Raw genomic sequence first — 26744 nt, forward strand, 5'->3', positions numbered from 1 at the left:
TTTGGTGAGGCAATTGGGGTTAAGTGACTTGCCCAGGGTCACACAGCTAGTAAGTGTCAAGTGTCTGAGGTCAGATTTGAACTCAGGTTCCCCTGAATCCAGGGCCAGTGCTTTATCCACTGCGCCACCTAGCTGCCCCTTACAATTTTTTATAATTTCCTTTTGAATTTCTACTCTAATTTCCACTCTACCTAAATATATCCCTACAATCCTGCTGTATCCACTTCCAAGTTAGTAGTACTCATATTTTACTTAATGCACCAGGTACATTTTTTAGACTTTATGTCCTTGGATCTAAGCTGGGTTCTTTTCCAGGCTTTCTCGAGTTGTTCCAAACACTCACCAAACAACCCCTTGGTTACTATAACAACACTACACTTTGTGTTTAATATAATGGTGTAAGTGAAAACATTGAAAGTAATATTTAACAACACTACACTTTGTGTTTAACATAATGGTGTAAGTGAAAACATTGAAAGTAATATTTGGGTGCCCCAAAGGTAGCTATTGAGGCTGGAGAGTTAAATCCCCCCACCAAAAACGGAACTTTTGCATGTCTGATACTAACCTAAACACACACACACACAAGCACACACACACATGCACACACACACACACACACACACACACACCCCTATTGTTATCCTGCCCTAAACTCCCCTCCCCCTTCTTCCAAATTTATCAATTGATAATGTACAAACATGGTACAATATAAAAAGCACTTAGTCAAGATCCGTATTCAAATTCTTTCTCTAATCCTTTGGTGACCTTGAAGAAACCATTTAATATTCCTGCTTCCTCATCTTTAAAATGAGGACATTGGAGGAACTATCCTCCAAAGTCCATTTTAGTTCTAGATCTGGGGATTCTAGCATTTCAGTTCTACAGGTTTCCAATATTGGACTCATTTATGGCATGTCTATCTTCCTTGCCCACATATTAAATCAGTTTCAAAATGTTGCTCATCAATTGAAAAATAATTAAACAGATTGTGATATATATATGTATATAGAGTATGCACTATAGTATGTATGGTATACTATACTATATGTGCAAATATATAGTATACATCAGCATGTTATACTGTGTATACAGTATATATAAGGTATGTATATATACTGTATATGTATTTGTATGTGTATATACTGTATATATTATAATACTGTACTATGTTGTATACATATGTGTATATAATACAAATACAGTAAAACTAAAATATATTCTATAAACACCATATGTGTTATAGTGTATCGTGTGTGCACATATATGTATATATGTGTATGTGTATATACACACACAGTGTGTATCTTATACAGTATATAACTGTATGGTGTGCATACACATATAAGTATATGCATTCAATCAGTTCCAAAATCCTGCTCATCAATTGAAGAATGGAGCAAATCTTTATACACACACATATATAAAATAATCATATTTACATAATGATTAAATATATATTCATATATGTATATACATACATGTCTAGGTGTTCACTATACCATATGTATTATATAAACATAATGAGTGTGTGTGTATATACTATAGAGTATAGTACTCAAAATACTATATACTGCATATATGTGTATATACACATATACCAGCTTTTAAGTCCTTAATAAGTAGATGGACAATTTTTGGTGTACGTCCTGGTATGATAACTGCTTGCATAGCCGATTATCTACCTTGTGATACTTTCCATTTAGATAAACACTTATTTTTTTTTGTGGGGCAATGAGGGTTAAGTGACTTGCCCCGGGTCACACAGCTAGTAAGTGTCAAGTGTCTGAGGCTGGATTTGAACTCAGGTCTTCCTGAATCCAGGGCTGGTGCTTTATCCACTGCGCCACCTAGCTGCCCTTACATAAACACTTATTGAAAAGCCCACTTTTACATACATACACATACACACACAGAAAGTGTGTTTGAAGCAGTCCATACTTTTATAAAGTAACCTGAGATCATCTTCCATGGAAATTCTTGGCCTCCTCTGCCCTTTTTTTCTCTTTACTGCATTAGGGAACAGTCTTCATCTCCAGCTTGGTTTTCATGTGAGGGTTTGGGGGAGAGAAGACAGGGATAAGAAATTTCTCATATAGTTAAGTGGATGAGAATGTTATTAATCCAATTTTTTCAAGAGTTGCTTGTCCATATGATTTTTTAAACAGTCAAATTTAGTTTCACGGGAACTTTTTAAAAATTAATTTGGGGGCAATATTTAAAATCAAAAAGCTTCATAACCCTATAAAATAATTACATGAAAAAATATAACATTCCAGTATACACAAATAATGCAAATTCTTTAATCAAATAAAGATTATTATAAAATTAATTATATATAATTATTATATACACATAATATATATATTAATGTGCATAGCGTATATACATTATATATATACAATTTTACACAAACACACTCTACAGTATAGGAGTATGATATAGAGCATATAGTGCCATACTTTAGAGTGTATATATAATATATGTATACTGTATACATTCTAGTACTATGGAATATATTATATATATATATACTAGTATATGTAATATATACATACTTATTTTTATGTGTTGTATTATCTATAAGTGTGTATGTATATAGATTTATACACATATACAGTATATATACTATAAATACTGTATAAATACTATATATGCTATAGGGTACATTGTGTGTATATATTATAATACATATGTGAATACTACTAATGGAATACTATTTCACCAAAAGAAATTTTTAAAATGTGAAGAATTCAGAGAAATATTGGAAGATTTTTAGGAACATTGATACAAAGGAAAGAAAATAAAGCCAAGAGAACATCTATGATAACTAAAATAATATATATAAAAATAACATCAAAAAGCAGCCAAATGCAAAATAAATGTAATCTACTAGGCTGTAAGATGTGGTCACACTCTTACTCAGGTTTTCCTTAAATGTTTTTCTTTGTTACAATGAAAGGTTCTCTGGGGAGGGAAATTATATTGGAAAATTACTCTGGTATAAAAAACAAAAAGCATCAATACAGTAAAAAAAAAAAAAACTACCAACTGACAGGTTTCTAGCAAGCTATCTGTTTAAGAGCTTGTGACTAAGCCCAGCTCTCCTTCATCATTTCAAAACAGCAACAAATGTGCCAAATAGAGTAAAGTAATAGCAACATCCAACAAAAAAAAAATAGGACAAAATCATTACAGGAAATGCCTCACAGAAAATTGAGCAGGAAATCTGACTTTTTTTTTATAAAAGGGGGAAAAATTAAATTATGAAAAGGATCAAATTAAAATAATAAATATAGAGTAAATGAAATCAACTCAAAAGTTCATCCTCAAAATAACATATTCTGAAAAGCAGAGTTTAATCATCAGTTTTAAAGAATGGATTTTGAAGAAATGGAAGCTATTTGAGTTCTCCTTTAAAAGAAACCTGAGTGGGGGCAGCTAGATGGCGCAGTGGATAAAGCACTGGCCCTGGAGTCAGGAGTACCTGGGTTCACATCTGGCCTCAGGCACTTAACACTTACTAGCTGTGTGACCCTGGGCAAGTCACTTAACCCCAACTGCCTCACTAAGAAAGAAAGAAAGAAAGAAAGAAAGAAAGAAAGAAAGAAAGAAAGAAAGAAAGAAAGAAAGAAAGAAAGAAAGAAAGAAAGAAAGAAAGAAAGAAGAAAGAAAGAAAGAAAGAAAGAAAGAAAGAAAGAAAGAAAGAAAGAAAGAAAGAAAGAAAGAAAGGAAGGAAGAAAGGAAGGAAGAAAGAAAAAGAAAGAGAGAAAGAAACCTAAATTCATAAAAACAGCTTGTCAGAAATTAGGTATAGACAAAAATCCCCCACAGCATATTGAGATAAACTCAAAATGGATATAACCAACATCCAGACATAAACAAAATCAACTTAGAGGAGCAAGGAAGAAAATTCTTTTAAAATACATGGATAAAAGAAGAATTCATGACAAAAGATAGAGAAGACAGAGGATAAAATGGACAATTTCAATTATATAAAAAGTAAATGTTTTTGCATAAACAAAAGTAATATAGTTAAAATTAGAAGCAACCATGTAGCTGGGGGGTGGTAGAATATTTTTGTAGCAAACCTCTTGCTTCTCTGAAACAAACATCTCTTATTTAAAATATATAAGGAACTTGTTCAAATTTATAATATTAAGCATCATTTCCTAGTAGGTCAAAGGATCTGAACAAGGAGTTTTTAAAGTAAGGAATCCTAACTATGAACAATTATGTGAAAAAAATTCTCCAAATCACTAACAATTAGAGAAAGGCAAATTAATGCAATACCTATGAGACTGGCAAAGATCTATCTTTTCTAAAAAGAAACATGGTAAGTATTCAAAGGGCTGCAGGAAAACAGGAACATTGATGCATTGTTGATGGAGTTGTGAATTGGTCTAACTATTCTGAAAAGCAACCAACTTCAAAATCTACCCAAAAATTCACTAAACTGTGTCCCTTTGACCTATCTGTATCACTTTGACAAGCTATTCACCAAAAGATTAAAAGAAATTGGAAAAGGACTGATATTTACACACACACACACACACACACACACACACACACACACATATATATATATATATATATATATATATATATATATATATATATATATATATATATATATATATATATTCATAGCAACTATTTTCACAATTGCCCATACTGCAAACTAAGGGCAAGCCCACATTGGAGGAAATGTCTGGTGTATTAATATAAGAAAATATCATTGTACCTTGAGAAATGATGAAATAGTTTCAGAGGAAACTGGAAAAACTTATGAAGCAATACAGACTGAAGTTAGCAGTATACACACACACACAAACACACATGTATACACATATATACATATATATATATATGGACAACAACATTATAAAGGAAAAAATAACTTTGAAAAACCTTAAAATTCTAAAAGATGACATGATAAACCATGACTCCAGAGAAAAGATGAAACACATTACTTACCTCCATCCAAAAAGGTGATGAACTTAAAATGTAGACTGACAGACATTTTTTTAACATTGCCAATGTAGGAATTTGTTTTGTTTGACCATACATGTTTGTCATAAAAGTTTTCTTTTTCTTTCTTTTTATTATATAATAGGTTGGAGGGAAAGGTTTTTTAAATGCTTATAAAACTATTTTTAAAATTATAATAAAGAAAAAGAAACTAGAGGTGAGCTGCACATCAACAAAAAAAAATTCAAAAATGATACATTATAATGAAGCAAGTACACATAGGAGGAAAGGGTGAAAAAATTAAATCAATGTGTATATGCTTTAGGGTTAGAAAGGTATTATATTTTTTTAATTTATTATTCAGAAGGTCATTCAGAGAACGAAGAAATAATATTTGATGGATACATTAAAAGAGTCAAAGGAATTAAAATGAAGGAATGGGGAAGTATAAAATTAAAAATTTCTGAAACTAGAAATCATTCTCCCCCATTCATAAATTATTCATCTCTGCATGTGGAAATGCACAGAGCACTGTCTTCCAAGTGAAGAATTGGAAGGGGAGGACTGGGGAGTATTCAGATTGGGGTAAGCATGGAAGTGTCTCAAGGCTCAAATCAGACAATGGATGTAAAGTATTTTGTCAACCTTAAAGTGTTATATAAATATCAGTTATTATCATCATCATCATTAGCTTACAGTTATTGGGTCTCCACTCTGGTTATGACTTTATTCCTTGAGTTTTATACTGTACTCTGGATGAACTCAAGCAATAATTTTAGAGCAATAAAGAGGTGTGCTAGTAATTGTTTAACAACCAGAATATTTTTTTAAAAGTAAGTGAACAGGGGCAGCTAGATGGCACAGTGGATAGAACACCAGCCTTGGATTCAGGAGGACCTGAGTTCAAATCCAGACTCAGACACTTGACACTTACTAGCTGTGTGACCCTGGGCAAGTCACTTAACCTGAATTGCCTCACCAAAAATAAAAGTAATTGAACAAACTATAAACTTTAATCTGCATTATTAATACTTTCTTAAATATAGATAATGAACAAAACATTTACTCAATCCCTGGAGTATAACAATGCTTATTTCTGAGGTGTAAGAGCTCACACTGACAATTTCACAGTAGAAGCTCAAGAGCCTATGAGAGCTGGTTCCAGCACATCTTTGGGTGAAACATAAACAAATAGATTCCTTCTGTAATGTGAGTACTCCTGACTGACCTGGGTAAGAAAGGTGATTATAAAACATATCATAAAAATAATTCACTGTTGGCTAAAAAAGACAAATATGTGCTCTTTTTAGTCTTTAAACCTCCCCAATAGGCAGTGAGAAAACATTGTGAGTGGGTGCTGAATGTAGAATATGAATGAGAAAGAATAAAAGCTGGATCTCATTGAAGACAAAGGAATGCTCATGGCATGGTACATTCCCCAAGAGGTGAAAAGGTATATAAGGGGCTTCTAATTAGATTCCATTTCGGAGTGTTGTATATACTTCAGGAGCATCTCCTTTTGAGGCAGTGGCTATGCTTCTCAGGACCACTTCCTACACAAGAGAAGAATGACCCTTTGCTCAGATCAGACTGCTTATAGATGATGTGACAGGTCTAGATGGTTGGTACAGGTAGTCACCTGGGTTCTCTGATTCTAAATAGAAGATTTCTTTTGCCTTTTTGCCTCCTACAAGAATGAATATTTATTATATTGCTCATGGGGGAAATGTTCAAACAAAAATAGAGGAAAGCAAGACATGGGAGAGATCCAAAATCATACTAATAGTCAGGCTAGATAGAAGCAGAAGCATTGTTTTGGTCTCCCATATGTCCAAATTTGAATAAATGTCATGTAGGGAATAGGAAAAGATTCTTAATTTCAAAGTTTATAAATGGGAGATAAGATTGTGGAGTGTCTCATAATGGGAAATGAATAAGGAAAAGGATGAATTGAATTCACAGGGTTTTTTTAAGAGCACCTATACAAATGTAATTCAAACTAAAAGATGGGATGACAGGGAGCAAGTGGAAATAGGGAAACTTCTTGCACTACAATGTTATACAAGCTAGAAAAGGGAAGGAAAAGGAGCAGAATAAGAAAGAGAGTCAACCACAGGGAGATGATGTTGCTTTAACAAAAGAGGAAAAAATAATATTACAGAATGTAATGAAGGAAAATGTAAAATTAACAATAGCAAACTTAAATGAATTAATAAAATCCTCCAATAAAATAGAAAATAATAATAGAGTATATAAGAAAACAAACCAATTTGCTGCATACAAGAAATGCATGTAAGCTATACAGATACATGTAGAGTAAAACTGAGGAACTAAAACCTTATTATGTTTCAGGTGATCCCCCAAAATCAAGAGCTACAAGCCTGATTTCAAATACAGCAGTAACAGAAAGAGAGATTATCAAAAAAGATAAACAGGAAAATTAAATTATATTTAAATACATTAAACATTATCAGTATTAAGTATATATGCATCAAGTAATAGAACATCTATTTCATTTAAATTTAAAATATAGCTAGATTATTTTAAACCTTGAAAGTGAGACAATATTTACAGATTTTTATATTTTTTCAGAGTTTGAAAAACAAAACAGAAAGGTAAACAAAAAAGGAAACTTTAGAATTGCTCCTATTATTCATAAAATTAAGATTTAAATAACCTATGGTATTTTAATGAGAATATCAAAAATATGTGTGTGCATAGATGTAGATAGATATAGATAAAGATACAGTAAATCAGCATGTTTAACTATTATGACTCTAAGCATTCAGGTGGTTTTATTTTATATTTGTGACTATGCACAGTACAGGAAAATATGAGAGGCATGATGCCTACTAGCCACTTCACTGGTTGTTTTCACCCTACCATTGTAAAGAGCTCCTTGTTCATTTGTTACATATCTCCATTGTTTGCCTTTAAAACTCAAGTTTGGGGTTGCAATTATTCCCCTAAAGCATAGTGCAAGTCCGTTGGGCTGTAAGTCCAAGCCTTCAAAGTCAGAGATGGGGCTTATAAAGGTGTTAGAAAAACTTCGTGCTAGAATACCTGCAGCTGCTGTCTTCTGGGAGACCCTGAAGGATCTCATATGGAATACAAAGCTGATGGATTATTTCAAACTGATGTGTCCTTCAATCTCCAATGCCATCCACCAACCATGAAGGACAGTATTGGAGGTGATGTCAGGGCATCTCTGAGATTATAACTGCAGCCACTAAAGTCCCAACAACCTCTCCCTTGTATTTCAGAGGGCAGTCAAGGTAGAAAGGTTTACAACAGTATACTATACCAAAGAATGCCCTTATACCACCATTTGACACAATGGAAGGTAAAATTCAGGTTTTTAAATGCTTTAGTTTAAAGAATTTTATTTGTTTTACAGTATTTGTGGTACCATAAGTTTCATGTGCTATGCAAAAGATTATGTTATGAATATTGTCTGAAAATCAATTTTCTCTTTTTGTTGTTTTTATTAAGATATTAACACAAAAGGCCACAGAATTCTAGGGCATTATTAGAAAGAAAAAAATGTTTTGCATGTTGCCAATTTTATTTTGTATAATGCATCTTATGGGTTATTTCATAGCTACTATGTTAGGAAAACTGTATATTATCAGAATTAATATACTGTTATACTTAATTGTATGCAAAAAGTGTATTTTCAGCAATCTCCATTGAAAGATTGTGCTTTTGGTGGTTACAGAAACCTCACTCCCTATTTCCCACAGGTTCAATGTATCAACACTCCCATTTTTTACTTTTGGCACATCTTCTAGGAACTCTCCCCCACAAAAGTTGAGTATTAACTGCATAGAGGTGTGTGTGTGTGTGTGTGTTTGTGTGTATGTGTGTGTGTGTGTGTGTGTGTGTGTGTAGTATATTCAGTGTCACATAGTACAGTTACAACAAAGTAACAGATAATAAGAAACAGAAACTGGATTTGAACAGAGATTCTTTGACTCCAAGACCAGTGACCACTTTTTCCACTGTACCACACTACTTCCCATGGTGAAAGTCTATGAACAGATTTCTAAAGGAATAGTGCAAACAATGAACAATTACATGAAAAAGTACTCCACTAACAGAAGTGCAGATTAAAACAACTCAGAGGTTTCATCTCTTTTAGTAGAGTTATGAGACCGTACAACAGTTTTAGAAAACAATTTAGAATTGTGCAAGAAAAATCACTAAGCTGTACATACTTTTGACACAACAATCTCACCAGTAGGCATATATTGAATCAGGTCAATGACAGAAAGATAGACCCCATTTATTCATACCAAAACTCTGTTTGTAGCAGAGATATAGAAACAAAACCTGTAACCATAAGTTGAGGATTGATTGAACAAATGGTTACATATTAATATAATGAGATACTATAGAGCATAAAGAAATCACAAGAAAAATTCAAAGAAACCACAGAAAGATTTGTCTGAACTAATGCAGAACAAGGCGGCTAACATCATGAGAATAATATGAACAATGTCTAAAACAAAGCAAATGAAGGCAATAATGTAACAAAACAAAGTTCATATAAAGTGCAATGACGAATGTTAGCTTCAGATAACAAGTATGAGAACATCCTCCCTTTGTTTTGAGAGTTGGTGGAAAATATCACAGTCTCCTAGTTGTGGTTACTGTATTATGCCATTTCGCTTAAATGTGGTTTGTTTTGTTGTTTTGGGTTTTTGTTTTGTTTTGTTTTTGTTTTTTGTAAAGAAAGTATTGTGGCCAAGTAGAGGAAGCAAAGAATGGGAAGTGAGGGCTGCATTTTTTAATGAATAAATAAAATGCCTTTAAAAGCAATTATGGGGCAGCTAGATGGCGCAGTGGATAAAGCACCGGCCCTGGATTCAAGAGGACCTGAGTTCAGATCTGACCTCATACACTTGACACTAGCTGTGTGACCCTGGGCAAGTCACTTAACCCTCATTGCCCCGTAAAAAAAAAAAAAAAAAAAAAAAAAAAAAAAAAAAAAAAGCAATTACATTTACACAACCTCTCTCACATCCATGCCCTTATCTTCATTCTCATTCCTATCCCCCTAGTTTAAACTCTTAATATCTTTAATCTGTACTATAGTAATAGCTTTTCTGCACTAATTAGTCTCCCTGACTCCAAACTTTCTTCTCCAATCCATCATGTAGACAGATGCCAAAATAACCTTCTTAAGAAACCAGTTTGATTAGCATATTTCCCTACCCCAAAATCATCAGTAACTCCCATTTATGATTCTCATTCTGCTATCTCAGGCATACATTTCCTAATCTAATTTCATAATAATAATTAGGAATTTGACTGATGAGTATGGAATAAGAGTAAAGAGAAGTTGATTTTCTTAAGGACTATTTCATCTAAGTTATTATATAGCCTTGATATCTTGCACCAATGTAAAATGTATCTTCCTAGAAAATAGAATATCTTTATCCATCATGTCTCTTCCTTAGAAAATATTAGGTAAACACTGATCCAGTATTATTTTTGACTCTTCTTTATCCAAACTAGGAGAAGCACTACTGCCCTTTTGACTGTATTCATCATTACATTATCATTCCAAAATAATTTCACATTTTTCTATTTCTATGACCAAACTAAGGGAACTAAGGAATTACCTTCCAATATTTGCTAACAATTAGCAAAACACTTTGTTTATATGTTTATTATGATAAAGTTGCTTCAGGAAAAGAGGTTGCTTCTTCATAACACTGTGCATTTCTTAATGTTTGCTTCAACTACCATAATCACCTTCTGTCCCATATTTTAAGGTCCATTTTAGGGGATTTGCAGTCTTCAGTAAACTAAAAAGTTTTCTTAAATGAATTTTTCTAGCCATTAATGGAAAATGTATTGAACCTTCTACTATGCTTTAAATAGTGCCAATGAGCAAAATTATGAATCTGGGGTGGTGGAAGCAAAAAAGAGCAGACATTGACCCAAAATAATGGGTACAACTGCATGCCTTGATTGAGATACATAAGGAAGGGGGATAGGGAGTGGACCTGTAATTTCAGTGGTACAGGGAACTCTCAAGTAAGAAAAATCCCTTTACCAATTCATATTTGTATTCTCTGCAATTTACAGTTCTCCTAACTTAAAGTCAAACTATATCCACTAGCCAGAGGTGTCAAACAGAACACCCCTCAGTGCAGCCCCAACCAGATTAGAATATAAAATTAGGAAATATAACAAAAGAAACAAAAATACAATAAAACATAGAAAATACTATGCTTTAAAACTAAGTCAATATACAGTAAAAAGGATCCTTCTGAATGAATTAGTGGCCCATGTTTCTGTTTGGTTTTGACATCACTGGACCGTGCCATCCGGGTTCTCTTAGATATTTCTGTAAAGAAATACGTGAAAGCATATAAAAGTCTGTATTGTTTTTTCTTCTTCTCGCTGACGATCAAAGAGATAGAAAAACTGAAGAGAATGGAAAGTAGATAAAGGAATCTATGCCACACCTTTCTCGGTTTTATGTCTTTATTGTGTCATTTTTGACCATATTCAGTATCCCAGTGTTAACTTGATAAAAAGTAATTCACTGAGGATTCTCCATGTTCAAAAACAACCCACACGGACTGTGGGATAGAGCAAATGAAAATATTAGAAATTTCATGTCAAGCATGATTAGACAACCAGTGATTGGAATTTATGATTTAGAACAGGTGATGACAAACTGCAGCCCACAGGCCAAATCCAACCAGCCTCTTGTTTTCATAAGGCCCATGAGTAAAAAAAATGACTTTTATTTTTTAAATGACTTTAAAAAATCAAAAGGAAAAATAATATTTTACTGACATGTAAGACTTATTTGAAATTCAAATTTCAGTTCATAAGTTTTATTGGAACACAGCCATGCTCATTCATCTATATATTGTCTATGGCTGGTTTCATACTACAATGGCAAGTCAACGAGTTGTGACAGAGACCACATATGACTCTCATTGCCTTATAGTACCATTTAGACACACTACAGATCACAATGACACAGTTATAGTTCTATATCATTTAAAGTACCACTTGTAACACCATATTAAAATATATATTTATTTTTATGTATTTTATTATTATTGCCTGTGTATACCCATCATGTCAAAATAAGAAACAAAAAAGTTTCATTACAATTCTTTATGTTCAGGGCCAAGTTTGAATTTTTTTAACAACTGCCTTCAACCCCTATTATTAAATACTAAAAGGCTTTGGAAGTTAACTTTTGCTGAAGACTTGACAATGCTTCTTAATGAAAGCAACCTAAAAGTATAAAACAAAACAGTACTTATATGTGAAGCATACAAGGGTAAAGCCAAATCATTGACAACTAATGTTGTTTGAACCACAAGTAATATCAAACCTCTTTGACCCTTCCTGGGCTGTTAAAAGTTAAGGGAAGAAGCAAAATCTCCATTCCCATACAAATTCACAGATATACATTTTCCAGGGTAAAACTACAATTCCAACAGCATTTTTCCGACCTTTAACCCATATTTCTAAATTAATTTAATTGTGCAAATGAGAAGCTTCTATCAAAACTTCAATTGTAAATTACAAATCTGCTGAAAGACAAATACCAAAAGAATATAATAAAATTCTATAAATGCTTCCTAAGAAATTAATATACTCAAAATTATATGGTCATATGATTGCATGTGTATAACTTCTATTGAATTGCCTGAATTCTTAATGGGGGAGGAGTATAGAGGGAGGGAGGAAGAGAATTTGGAACACAAAGTTTTAAAAATTGATGTGAAATTTTGTTTATACATGTAACTTGGGGAAAATTCTAAATAAATAAAATTATATGCTCATGCACTTATATCAATATTTGAAGTACTTATCTATGTGAAAAAACATTTTCAAAGATGAAATATAGCAAATCTTATTACAGATCAACATTAACAGATGAACATTTGCTTTTGATTTTGATGATAGGAAACACTAACTTTTAACCTGAATTAAACAAAATACCATCTCTCCTTCCCTTCCAAAAAGAATTCCATTCTTTTCATGAGTAGATATGTATTGCCAAAAAAGTACTGAATTTCATTATTATTGTGTTATTATCATTGTCATTGAGATTTTATTAATAAAAATTTGTCCAAATTTGTTTTCTATCTCATTATTTAAGTACCCACATAATAGCCTTAATTTTGCCTCTTAGCCTACAAAGCCTAAAATCTTTGCTATTTGGTCCTTCACAAGAAAAACTTGCCTATGCTGGAGTCTGTAGTACCTCGATTTTGATCCTAATAATAGTAAAGCCAAAAAAGGATACACAATACATTTCATGGTTAGTTAGGCTTTTATTTTCTGTGTCAGATTGAACAGGGTTATAAATCTGGGAAACAACATGGAGTCCATCTAGAAAAGCCAAATTAAACTTTCTTTAATGACAGTACAGAATGTATCCAAGATCTAAGCCAATGTTCTCAAAAGTCAATCAATAAAAGTAGTCTCAAATAAACCACACTAGTAGGATCTTAAATGTAGTTGTTGTTGTTTGTATCTGACTCTTCATGAAAACTCCATGTGGGGTTTTCTTGGCAAAGATACTTGAGTGGTTTGCCATTCCTTTTTCAGCTCATTTTACAGATGAGGAAACCGAGGCAAACAGGGCTACATGACATGTCAAGGATTCCACAGCTAGTAAGTGTCTTAGGGCCAGATTTGAACTCAGGAAGATGAGTCTTCCTAACTCTAGGCCAAGCAGTCTCTCCACTGTACCACCTAGCTGCCCCATCTAAAATATATGCAGTCAAATTTCCCAGTAAAAATCAAAGAGAACATAGATTATAAAGTAGTTATTTGCAGTCCTTTGGAGCTAATGATGATGACAAAGATGATGATGATATAATAATGATATCATTTATCTAACATTTTAAGGTTTGCATATCTCTTTACAAATATCTGATTTGATCCTTAAAACAATCTTGGGAGGTAGATGCTATTATTGTCCCCATTTTACAGATGAAGAAACTGAAACAGACAGAAGTTAAGTGACTCTCCAGATCATACAGCAGGAAATCATCAGCTTCAGATGATTTTTATTCAGGTCTTTCTGATTCCAACTCCATCTCTCTAAGCACAGTACCATTCTAGTTTGCTAATGTCCCTTCTAAAAATGGGACACAGAACTTAATGAAGTGATCTAGATATAATTTTACCAGTATATAAAATACAGTTATAATATTAGAATATTTTTTAAATAATCATACATCTGTATAGCATGGAGTCATAACATCTAGAGCTAAATAATACCTCAGAGGCCAGTTAATCCAGAACCCTCATTTTACACTTGAGGAAACAAAGGCTGAGGAAAGTTAGGTGATTTAACCAAAGTATGTAAAAATGTAAGAATAGGATTTAAACTAATATGTGCTGACTCCCAGACCAGTTCTTGTTCCACTGTACCACAGTCTCTTTAAATGCCTCTAAGCACTTTTACATGCATTATCCCAAGACAACCCTACTAAGAAACTATATGCAGATTGATATTCCTATCTTACTGATGAACAAATTGAAGCATAGGGAGGCAAAGTGGATCCCCAAACACTCAGACTCTTAATTCATTGTTCTTCTTATCACACCATTTTGACCATCTAGGATCTAGACACTACAATTTTATTTCTGCAGCATAAACTTTCAAGATCTTTTTGGTAGCTACAATACACTAATTATTAAACATTCCCTCCATCAGACATTTTCTGCTACTCTACATACATTTTTAGGGGGAAAGTGTAGGCAAACCCAAGATTCTAAATTATATCAGTGCACGGGACTGAGCCTAGTCCTAAAATTCTCATTGGTTGAATAGTACAAAATGTTATTAACCCCACCATAAAATTAAGTAGACCTCAAGATCATATATAAAAGGGTATTTACAATGTTAAAAGAAATTATATTGGGGAAGACTTTTATTAAAATCTGAAAATGCAAACCAGTGGTTCAGTGATGGTTGTTGTATATCACCTGTGATGTCATTGGTAATCTTCAAAAGTGAAGGATGAACAAGAAATATTTGGAATATAGGAAACCCTAATTACTTTTTAAAGTGGATTTTTAAGAATACTATCCACAAAATTCCTCTTATATGTTTCAAGAGTTATTGGAAAGCATTACTTAAAGGTAGAATTTTTAAATCTGTGTTTATTTTTTATAGTTTTAACTATCACAAAACAATTTTGTTAGCTTTTGGAAACTACTTGGCAGAGAAACTCTTAAAATTTCAGAATGACTTACAATACCACATAAACCACATAACTCATGCTCAACTTTTGTTATTCCCCCAAAATAAAAATAATAATTTCCAACAATCTTGTGTCGTTATTATATATGTATGCAATTACATAAAGTTTTCCAAAACACTATGTAATACAACTAAATAATTTTAATTATTAAATCATTTCATTTGCTTATAATTTGAAAAGTGTTGGCTTTTTTCTTTTATAATACTCAAAATAATTTTATAAATATATCACACCTAGTTCTTAAGTAAAGTAACACATGACTGAACACACCAAATTATTCACCCATAATATACCTCCAAGTATATTTTTTAAAAAACTCATAATGCGTTTCTTTGCATACCCGGCCTATCATTTTTTTATGATTACAGGCAAGGCAAGGCAAGGAGTCAAGGAGAATATGCTAATTCTTGAAAGTATTTAGAACTGACAGCTCTAGAAAGAGTACAGATTCAGAACCCTTAAACTTATTTACTCAATCTTGAAAAAGAAAACTACAATAATAAAAATATAGCAAAAAAAAAAAAGCTTCTGACTTACAAAGGCTTTGGAATTTCTGGCATTTCAGTTATATCTGCTCGAGGCATATGAGATTCAAAAAAGATAGAGACACAACTTGTTTCTTGACTATTTTATATTCAGTAATTTTTAATGAAGCCACTAAATTAGGCATAACTTAGTGAAGCTTTAATGTAGTTATGATGAATATATTTTACTTGATTAAAATGATAAACTCATGCAGCCTTAAATATTGTCTTAAAAGATTAACTACTGTCATTTACAAATCTGGGGAAAAGGTATTTATAAGTGAATGACTATTCTGGAAGGAAAATTCCTTTTTGTTCAAACTATTTCCTTAATTTAATCAATCATGTTTCATGATTATTATTTAAAATGTCTTAAAGAGTACATTGCCCGGCAATAAAGAATAAACTTGTTTGGGCAAACAAAGACTCACTTGGAAGAAGGGATTCAGAAACTTATCCAGTTATTGTCATGAGCCAAAGAAAAATACTTTGGAGATTCATCTGTCTCCTGTAACTATCAACTTTGATCTAATTAACTAGATAATTGCCAAATCTAGATTTCACTTTGTGCTATACTGACATAGCACAAATAGCAGCATAAATTATTTCTATGCTCTTCTCCCCACCAGACTTGTGATGGGCACAACATGGGTAATATCTATGTCTACCTCTCTGGGGAAGGGGCAAGAATAGTTTGCTTCAAGATGGAATAAAGTTAATGAGTTTATTTTTGTTCTCATCCCCCCATTTTTGATAAAATATTATTAATAACATGATTGGCCAACAATACTAAGGAGAAGGCCTTTCACTATCTTAGTTTTAATCCCTGAAAAAATTTACCCACAGGAAAATTCTTCATTTGTACTAGATTGTCATCATTAAAATTAATAACAATTTATGCTACAACTTTCACCTAAGAATTCCAGAGTACGTTACCTGTCCCCAAACATCAATCATTTACTTGAACCAAATAAAGTAATGTGTTCAGCTAATAACTAGCATAAACAGTTTATGATCTTCTCCAAAATGTAAGGCTCAATTAACACAACCCTACCTTCTTCACTCAGTTTTTTTTAACCTTGAATCATGAGGGTAGTCTCATTTCCTTTTTATATTGTTCTTCAACTTTCTATAAGCCCATAATCAATAGCTCATATATCTTCTATACCCTAAAAGCCCATTTTTATGGCAAAGAGAAAAAAAATACTATCTCAAACCTAAAAAATGAATTAAAAATGCTGGAATGATATGTGAAATATTTTTCATAGTGCTTTGACTGTTTCTTTGAAAGAGTATTTTACTTGTAGTGAAAGTGGCTTCTCATATATAGTACCTACTATTACTATTAGACACTACAATTATGACAACCAGCACAACTAGCACCACTAACATTACTACTGCTGCTGCTGCTGCTACTATTGCTACTACTACTACTACTACTACTAATACTACCACTACCACCACCACCACCCCTACCACTACCGATAGTGATAATCATTTAAATTCCCTGTCAGAGACGCAGATGGAGAGTTGATTGGAAAGGGACTAAGAGAAGGCTTGCCATAAATTAAAAACCAGAAACAGGCAAGTTTTATAGCTGGGAAATCAGCACAAGATGTGGACAGGTTGAACCAAGAGACTTTTTTTTTCTTTTCTTTTCTTATCTGTTTGTTGTTGTTGTTGTTGTTGTTCCTGTTTAGCTCCACAAGGACCTGAAAACTGGTGGTTTAAATGTCTGTCCTTGGTCATCTGTCCTTCCCCATTTTCCCCACCCGCTCTCAGGAGATGATTCAGTAGGAGATTTCACCTGCGGATCTGCTGGACACTCCATCTCTCGCCTCTTTTCCTCTGGCTTTCTCAGACAGTAATTCCGTCTTTCTCCCTCTCTCCCTGAGTCTCCCTGGAGTGGTCCCAGCCGGGCTGAGGGCAGCAGGCTGGTGATAGGCGGAGGCGCTGACAGGAGGAGGAGCATAGAACTCCGGGTCTAGCCCGCCCTCTGCTATAAGCCTCTTTGCAGCTTTCTCTCTCCATCTCCTCTCCTCCTCCTCCTCTCTCTCTCTTTCTCTTTCTCTCTCTCCCTCTCTCCCTCCCTCCCTGAGCGTCCCTGTAACTGAACAGTGAAAATTCACATTGTGGATCCGCTAACAGGCGCAGATGTCATGTGAAAACGCACATGTTCTGCCATCCACACAGCCTTCCTTTCTTTCCTGCCCCCCCTCCTTTTTTGCTCCTTTCCCCTCTTCTTTGTAACTAACCAAACCACCATCAACTCCTCCTCCTTCTCCTCCTCCTCCTCCTCAGTCCAAGTGATCACAAAAGAAATCTTCTGAACCGGTGGTGGCATTTTTTTTTAAGCAAATACATTGGAGAGAAAGACAACAAAACAAAACAAACCCAGGCACCAATCAGGCAACATATTTTCACCCTTCCTGAAACAACAACAACAACAACAAACAACAAACAACAACAAAACCCCACCTGACCAAATAGTCACCACTACCACCATCATTATCATCATCACCATTATCATCAAAACCAGTAAAGACAGCAGAGGCCTCAATAGCCACACAGCAGCCAACACCAACAACCGGCAACAATAACAGCCTGGGAGGGATGGTTTTCTCGGCAGAACAGATCTTCGGCTGCAGCCTCCACTCGTGCTGAGAGGGGATTTTTGTGCTTTTCGAGGTGCGGGCTGGTAGCAGCTTCATGACTGCGCGGAGTGAGCGATCGGCAACACCATGCGAGGTAAGGGAAGGGAACTCATGGGGGGGAGGCGGAGTGGGCAGGTCGGAAGGCAAAAAGCTCTGGAGAGATGGGTTCGCATTTGAAGATGGGATGGAGTGGGGGGAGGGAAGCGATGGGGATGAGAAGCTCAGTGGAAGGTGAAGGAAAAGCTTGAGAACGGAGAATTTCACTGAGTTAGTGTTCATAAGGAGGACTGAGAGTGGCCTTGTTGGATAAAGTTTTGAAATGGTGTTGCTGCTGCTTGAGTTTTGTTTTAGTAGGCGAGGAGAGGTTTTTGATTGTTAGTTCGGGACTCGGGGAAGAGGGATGTTCTCTAGGAGAAACGTATTTTTACTTTAGTTACTTACGCTGAAATCTCAATCAATTCTCTCTCTCTCTCTCTCTCTCTCTCTCTCTCTCTCTCTCTCTCTCTCTCTCTCTCTCTCTCTCTCTCTCTCTCTCTCTCTCTCTCTCTCTCCCCCTTCCTCCCTCCCTCTCGTTTTCTATGGTCATGCAAAAGGGGGTATGATGGCCAGGGAAAGGGAAAGAAGAAAAGCATTTTAGTCCGGCAATAGCACTTGGTAAAATGCAACAAGAGCCACACATGCTGTTCGCCAACCTAGGCTTGGCAAGATTGGGGGACAACATCCACTCCTGGGAGCCAGGCATGGGCGGAATAGCCGCGTGCAAACCTACCTCTGGACCATCTCAGGGAAGCGTGATGCATTTTCCCTGAGTGTGTAAATGTTTATTGAACTTGGCTGGGGGTGGAATAGCTGGAGTGGGGGAGGGGGAGAATTGGTACCATTAGGCACGGGTCAGGCCATGGGGAGACTTGTCCCCTCCTTATCTCTTGCTGCTCCTCAGCCCAGAGTCACCGCTGTTTCTGGGGCGCTGAAGAGGCCGAGGGGAGAGGAGGGGGCCATTCTGAGGTGGAGGGGGGGTGGAGAGAGTTGTGTTTGAGAAGTTAGTCTCTCGGCGACTGAGCTTGCTAGAGTTGGGTCGGAAAGGCAGGAGTTACTTGGCTTCCTTGAGCGCTCCCCCATCTGTCTGCTTTCCAAGTACGAGAGGGTGAAAACAGAAAGAACCATGCCCCCCCCCCACTGTAGCTTCTGGGGGCAGGAAGGGCCGGGGAGGACCCCGAGGCTGCGTGCTGGGGCTGGGGTCTTGGGAGACACCTATGTAAAGTTATTTTTTTTTCTGCTTCCTCCCCGCCCGTGGTCCCTTGATCCAGGACTGTCAAAATATTATCTCCCTCCGTGCGAGTCGATTCCCCTAGCCCCATTCTCCTCCTCGTCCTCCTCATCTTCCTCCTCCCCCTTTTCCTCCTCCTTTCTCTTATCCCCACTCTTCTTTTCCTCTCCAGAACTTGGAGCTGACTCATTCTTTTTCCCTTCCGCCCCGCAGGCTCCTTGCATGTCAATGCAGCCAAGGACTAGCTGGAGAGCGAGCTCTCCTCTCAGGGTCCTCTCACTTGGTCGGGGTCGCTTCTCGTTACTAATGTCCCCCCCCCCCCGCCTCTTATACTCTAGCGCTGTTTCTCTAGGTCGCCTTTCGCTGTCCTTTCCTCTCTTCAAACCTGCCACTACTCCCCAACCCCTTCATGCCCGCATCCCCACCAAAACACTTTCTGCCACACCAAGACACCCAAAGTTAGGAATAGCGCCCGCAACGCTTCAGGATCTCCGCCACTTAATGACTTTGAAAGAGAGCCGAGAGTTAGAAGAGCAATTAAAATTTCTCTGGTTTCTTTCTTTTCACACACACACACACACACACACACACACACACACACACACACCTGATCTAAGATGTTGGGATGCTGTTGGGACCCAAGCTGGACAGGATGGGTCTGGGGGGGGGGGGGGGGGCGTTGCAGACCTTCTTCCTCCTCCCTCTGCCAAAGGGGAAAAAGCAGTGGTTATTATTCATCCAGCTCCTTTCTAGATCTTAGCTTCTCGCTTAAGTTTAATCCCTACACAACTAAGAGGAACACCCACCCGCTCTGGGCTGGGACCGCGACGTGAGGATGGGGATCCGCTATGAGTGTGCACAAGTTTATGTCTGCTGGGACGGACGGGGGAGAGTCCACGTAGAGCTGCGTTACACCGAAGAGAGAGCTGCGTGGCTGGTAGTGAGAAACACCCGTGGGAGAGTTCGTGAGTCAGTAGATGGTAGATTAATGTGAATGGGTCAAGGGACTCGAGTTAGCGCTCCTGGTCCTTGAGCTGTTTTGGTGCGTGTGCGTGTGCTCCTGTATGTGTGTGTGTGTGTGTGTGTGTGTGCTCCTGTGTGTGTGTGTGCTCCTGTGTGTGTGTGTGCGCGCGCGCGTGTGTGTGTCTGTATCAAGGCTAGTCACGTGTTCCACTGACCAACTTCTCTGAAGAAACTGGGGGGCGGGCAGTGAGGAGGAGGGTCACTGTCCCTTCTTCCCCTTCTCCCTCCCGCTCCAGCACTTCGTACACACAGAAGGATTGCTCAGCGTTAAGAAGCCCCAGATCCCCTTCATTTTTTTTTCCTGACACGTTCCTGTCTCTTCTCTTTTTCTTCCTTCCTTTCCTGGGTAGCAGAAAACTGCTTTTCCTGATACGTTAGCGTACTTGGGGGAGGGGGGGAAGGGGGCGGGAAGAGAAGCACGCCTACACTGCCTGGTTCAGAAGCACCGCCGCTCCAGGCTTTAAAGCACTCAAACCCCCACCCCTCGATACACACACACACACACACATTTGCAAAATGATGATGATGAAAATAATAATAGTAATAATAAAGCGAACCGGGGGGAAGGGGACTCGGCGGACAGCCCTATAGCTTCATTCTGATGGCCAAGATTAAACAGTTCGGGGGTGGGGGGTACGTGTCAATAATATTCACTTTGGAAGTCACTGGAGTGCTAGACTTATTGTACTCATAGGGCTAATGGATGAGAGAGAATTTATTGATAATCTTTCTCTCTCTCTCTCTCTCTCTCTCTCTCTCTCTCTCTCTCTCTCTCACACACACACACACACACACACACACACTTGCATCACATACTCCTTGAGATTTCCTTACTTTAATTTTTTTTCTATTACATTTTATTTACATCTTTAAAATAACCATCACCACCACTACCACCACCCATTACTTATGCCAAGCAATTGTGGTTTTATCTTTCTTTCCCACAGCATACAGAACACTCTGGAGAGAAAATATTAAAAAGGGGAAATACAGCAGATCAGTCCCCGCCTCCCCATTATTACTCCTCCCCTTAATCCTCAGTGAATTTTCTTTAGGATGCCCTCCAATCAGTGATTTTTGAAAAGGTGGGCCTGAGGGAAAAGGACAAAGTTGGGTAAATATCCTGTCTACTCTAGGCGCCTTTAACTTTGGGTTGAATTTGTGTGAATTTGGGCAAGGGAGGGGGGAGGGGCGGCGCGGAGATCAGCTTTTGATTCTAGGTCTGAGGAAATCCCCCCTCCCTCTTTGTTATAAAGAAGATGTTATATTATGTACAATAATAGGACAGACTTTTACAGTTGGAGAAGACTTTGGAGATGAGCCAAGTTCAACCTTTTTGTTTCACGCAAGGGGAAACTGAGGCCCAGAGGTTTGCCCGAAGGTCACAGACAGTAAATAGCAGAGCCAAAATTAAAGCCGAAATATTTTGGGGGGACTCACCGTGTTGTTTTTTCATACCCCACCCCCCTCAATCCCAATCTTACCTCGATAGTTTCTGATACAATGCCTCGAATCCTAGTTTGCCTGCAGTTTGGGGCTGGGGTGGTAAGCTCTTAAGGCACTTGGCTTTCTGCAAATGAGTACTGGTTCTGATCCACACATCTCACTCAGAGAGGACCACAGTCCACCTCCTTGTCCTGAGTTGAGTGGAAGACTCAAACTCACCTTACCGAATACTGTACTGGGACTAGGGAAAGAAGAAAGTGGCGAACTTTGTAGTCAGCTGACTCCCGGACTTGTCTTCTTCCCCCACCCATCCTCAACAGAATTTAGAGATGAGAGTGAGCTGTATCCCTTTATTAAGGATTGAAGGAGAGGGTGGTTTTATTTCTTTTAGATTATTTCACTCTTTTGAGTGAGGTGTGGCGTGCGTTTCTCAGCAAGGAGGGCAGAGTCGCCTAAGAAAGCTTCTTCGCACATCACCACCGTTTGCATTATTTAAAAGAATGACTTCTGAGAACGGGTTTTAATTGGGTCTGTCCATAGATGAAAAAACAGTCTAAGCGTGGATTTAGGTCTTCCAGAGAGACAGGTGAGTTGTTTCTTATATGGGGACATATCTCTGCATCATATTTTCAGTCATTTCACTACATAAAGCACTACTCCTAAACATCAGGGGAGGAAATCAGGGTACTAGATTTGAACCTAGGAACTAGGTTCTAGTACTAGCTCCATTACTTATAGTACCTAGTCACCCAACCTCTATGGGCCTCAGTTTCCTCATCTGCAAAATGAAGACAAGCCTGTCCTTAGAATTTCCCTTCCAAGTCGAATCCTAGGATCCTAAATGTAATTATAAATGATAGGTTACCAGAGTTCCAGAAGATTTTAAACACTGTTTAACACAGGTTATATTTGCAGTTGTATTCCCAGATTTGTGACCACTCAATTATTATCTATTATCTAATTTCCTTTCATTTTGATTAACTCATCTTTTATTTTAAGTGCTGCTTATAAAGATATACCAGCCCCTCTTTCAAAGAACTTGCCAGCAGAGCTGAAGTCATCTAGATTTGTAGGGACTTTGAGATCCTTCAGAAAATGGTGTTATCGATCCTTATAAATTCTCAATAATAATTAGATATTTCTAATCAATATCTCTCCTTCCTTCCACCTACCCCTTTAAAAAGTTCATTCCAACAACATCTCTTGGTAGTGGTCCATTAATAATTTCTCATTAAGGTAGTCAGAGAACTGACCTAATGTCCATAGACTCAGTTATCTACATAAAAGCCCCCTTTACACAGTTCTGAAAGCCATTTTTCAGGCATTGGAGAAATGATATTCAGAGAAACAATAACTCATACTTATGTCTCTAATTTGTGTTAAACTATCTTACTAGGCCATTTATTAACAACTATTATAACACAGAGAAGGTTAACAATAAAGCAACTAGGAACTTTCTGGGATGACTATGAATATCACCAAACCATTTTAATTTTTTTAATATTTGCTACTAAAGATTAATTTTGTATATAGAGTACATATTTTGAGAAGGACTCCTACAACAAGTAAAAAATGACTAAATAATAGCCACAAATGCTACTTCTTTGTTATCAGTTAACATGTTTTATAAAAAATATATTTTACTTCTACCAATAACACACACAAATATATAAAATACAAAACATTCTCCTTAATAAAAAGTAAAGATTTCTTGCAATATTGTCCAAATAGTAAGGTAGAATACTGTTTTTAAGGTATAAAAAAAACTTTTGTTTTCATATACGTTGGGAGAGAAATTATATTAATTTACTGAAGGATAAATGCTAACATTTATGTGTGCATATGTGTACAAGTATATTAAATGAGAATACATTAACAGTTTTCTAGTACACATCTACTCTTATAGTATATTCTTTAATATCCTTTAGAAAGAACTAGCTAAAGTGTCTGCTAGACAAAGTAAAAGCTAATTTAACTGTAAATGTACTTGACATTATCTAGAAATAGCATAAAAGAAAAGTTTAAGGTTAGGATAATAATCAGCATCATTGCAAACACAAAATGTTATATAAGATCATGTTATCAAGCCTAGTATTTCCTATAAACATAATATTCAGATTTTCCATTAAGGATTAACCTAATAAATGGCAATTGATTATAAAATATTTTCTCAATTAAAAATAATACTCTGAATTTTAATAGATTTTTCTACATATTATCCTTTTGCTAGTTTTACTAATGAGCCTCAGTGCAAGATACCACTTAGAGCTGGTACTTTCATGAAAACATTCTTAAAGAGATTAAAGTGTGAAATGAATAAGCATGACATAAACTATGCTGTACATTAAATAGATTTATTACTTTCAGTGTACATTTTTTCCTCCTATCTAGAGATGTACAGCATGCAAGCAATTTTACCATCTTTCTAATGAGCTACATTATTGGAAAAATGGCCACATCATTGGGATAGCTGACATTCTGGCTTACTAAATATACTGTTACAGCTTTATTGAAGTATAAAAATTTTGGACAATTACATCTGTGTTGAACCTACTACACATTAATAAAATATAAGAATCACAGTTAAACATTTAAGAAATTGATGCTAAAGGTAAAACCCATTTTTTCACAAACAAATATAGCATGTTGGTTTTGCTTTTCAAATTCATGGTGCTGTTATTCACAAGTGAGATTCTTAAGGACATATTTTTACATTATTAATTTAGGAATAATGTTTTGGAAAATTAAGGTACCGAAATGTATTCCCCCCACAAAGACTGAATATTTCAGACTTCTATAGCATTAGAAAAAAAAAACAACTATTTAGTTGTGGTCTCCCAACTTGAATAGAATAATACCTACTAGGAATAAGTATTTGCAGCTCATAATTAACCTAGAATCTCTCAACGTTTTGACAGTTTATTTCAAAGTATTTCTTAGGTCCTCTAAAGGATTTTGTGGGTCTGCTGTTTGATCATCTGTTCTGTAAAGCATTGAAATAAAATACACTAATTACATAACTATTTTGAGATCTAATTAAGTGTAAGATCTGATAAAAGATGCATGATTTGTTTAAAAAACCATAGTCACCACAATTTTAATAAAAATCCACTTCTAAATATTTGTTTTAGAGCTAATAGAATCTTAATCTTCAAGTGTTTGTTGTGCATTTCTTATTTTAGAGAAATGCAGTGTTTAGAGGCTTATACTGATCCAAGATAATATTCTGAATAATATGTATGCATATATATGCTCACTCATTCTGAGGTGCTGAGCACCTGAGAGGGGAAAAATAGTTTATCATCACTATTCAGGATTCTAAGCTTCCCTCACACATTATATTTACATCATAGGGACAACTTTCCTAGTCATATAAAGGGAATTAATATATGGGGTACTAAGGCAATTGCTAATCATATATATTTTAGGTATCTTATTTTCGCCACCATATCCTGATGACGCAGAAGGAGGGGAGCAAAATTAATGAATTCAAGGATGCCAAATAAATCAAATTTTCCCTCTCAAATTAAGCAACACATTCACAGACAACAAGGCTTGTGCTATGAATTTGAAGGATGTCTGCTTTGTTGCCAAAGACAAAGGAAGCACACAGGAATAAATATTGATTGAACTAATCATCTGATGAATAGAAATGAGATTTACTAGTGCACCAATATAATAGGCTATGTTGACTAGCCCTTTCGTAGTGCATATGTTGCCCTTTCAACCCATAACCCTAGCCATTCAATTCTTAATGAGAGAAACCACAGGTGCTATAACGGCATTTTATAATAAATCAAGCAAAATATAATAGATGTCTAGGTAACTAACAAAATAGTTGAATGAAATTCTAATAAAAAGGAAAGATTGCCTTTAATGTAGGCACAAAAGTATTATGTATTTTAAACTACATTAGAATTTTAGCTTATTTAATTTCCTTTTAACATAAATTCCTTTGAATATTGATTGAATAATTTCCAAACAATTATATTTGGTGATTAATAATAGCTGTCATTATTCCTAAAATTATTAACTTTATTCACTGTCATTTTTCTATTGCTACTTAATGATCAATTTTGGAGAGTTTTACCTTAATAATCTAATGTTTTTGCTTTATATTTCAGCATCTAATTTTGTTTTATATTAGTTTCATTTTTATGAAGTGGTCATAGTCTATTTTTTGCAACCAAATTGATGTCTTTTCATTGTATGAGCATGTATAAAGTAGAAACTCATATACCTAACTTTGGCAAAATGTAAGGCTGAATACAAACATAAATAAAACGACTGTTCTATCTTCAACTCCTTTGAAAAAGATTAAAGCAATTTAACTCAATCCCAATGCATATAATTAAGCATTTGAGTAGATTGTTTTGATGAACTGGTGATGTATATTGACTCTTAATTCCCTGAACCTGATGTATAAATTATACAAAATATGATAACACAATGCAGTATTGCATTATATTATCTAATTCACAGGAGCAGAAAACTCCATAATCATGGGAAAATGAAGATGTGGCTACTTATTGATCAGATTATGTTCCCCTGGTTTTTACATTATAATTTACTCTTACAGACACAATATTTTGGCATT

At 35.7% G+C, this 26744-nt stretch overlaps 1 protein-coding gene across 1 annotated transcript in view; it reads left to right on the plus strand.

Annotated features, from left to right (window-relative positions):
* The first annotated feature begins 17787 nt into the window (after positions 1-17787).
* RORB (RAR related orphan receptor B) overlaps positions 17788-26744 on the plus strand; it is a 272313-nt gene continuing 263356 nt past the window's right edge. The window contains exon 1 of the mRNA XM_043973634.1: positions 17788-18505. Within this exon, the coding sequence (XP_043829569.1) occupies positions 18499-18505 (7 nt within the window). The 5' untranslated portion in view covers positions 17788-18498. The remainder of the gene's footprint in view (positions 18506-26744) is intronic.

The sequence above is a fragment of the Dromiciops gliroides genome, chromosome 1 (genome assembly GCF_019393635.1).
Source record: "Dromiciops gliroides isolate mDroGli1 chromosome 1, mDroGli1.pri, whole genome shotgun sequence".
NCBI lineage: Eukaryota > Metazoa > Chordata > Mammalia > Microbiotheria > Microbiotheriidae > Dromiciops > Dromiciops gliroides.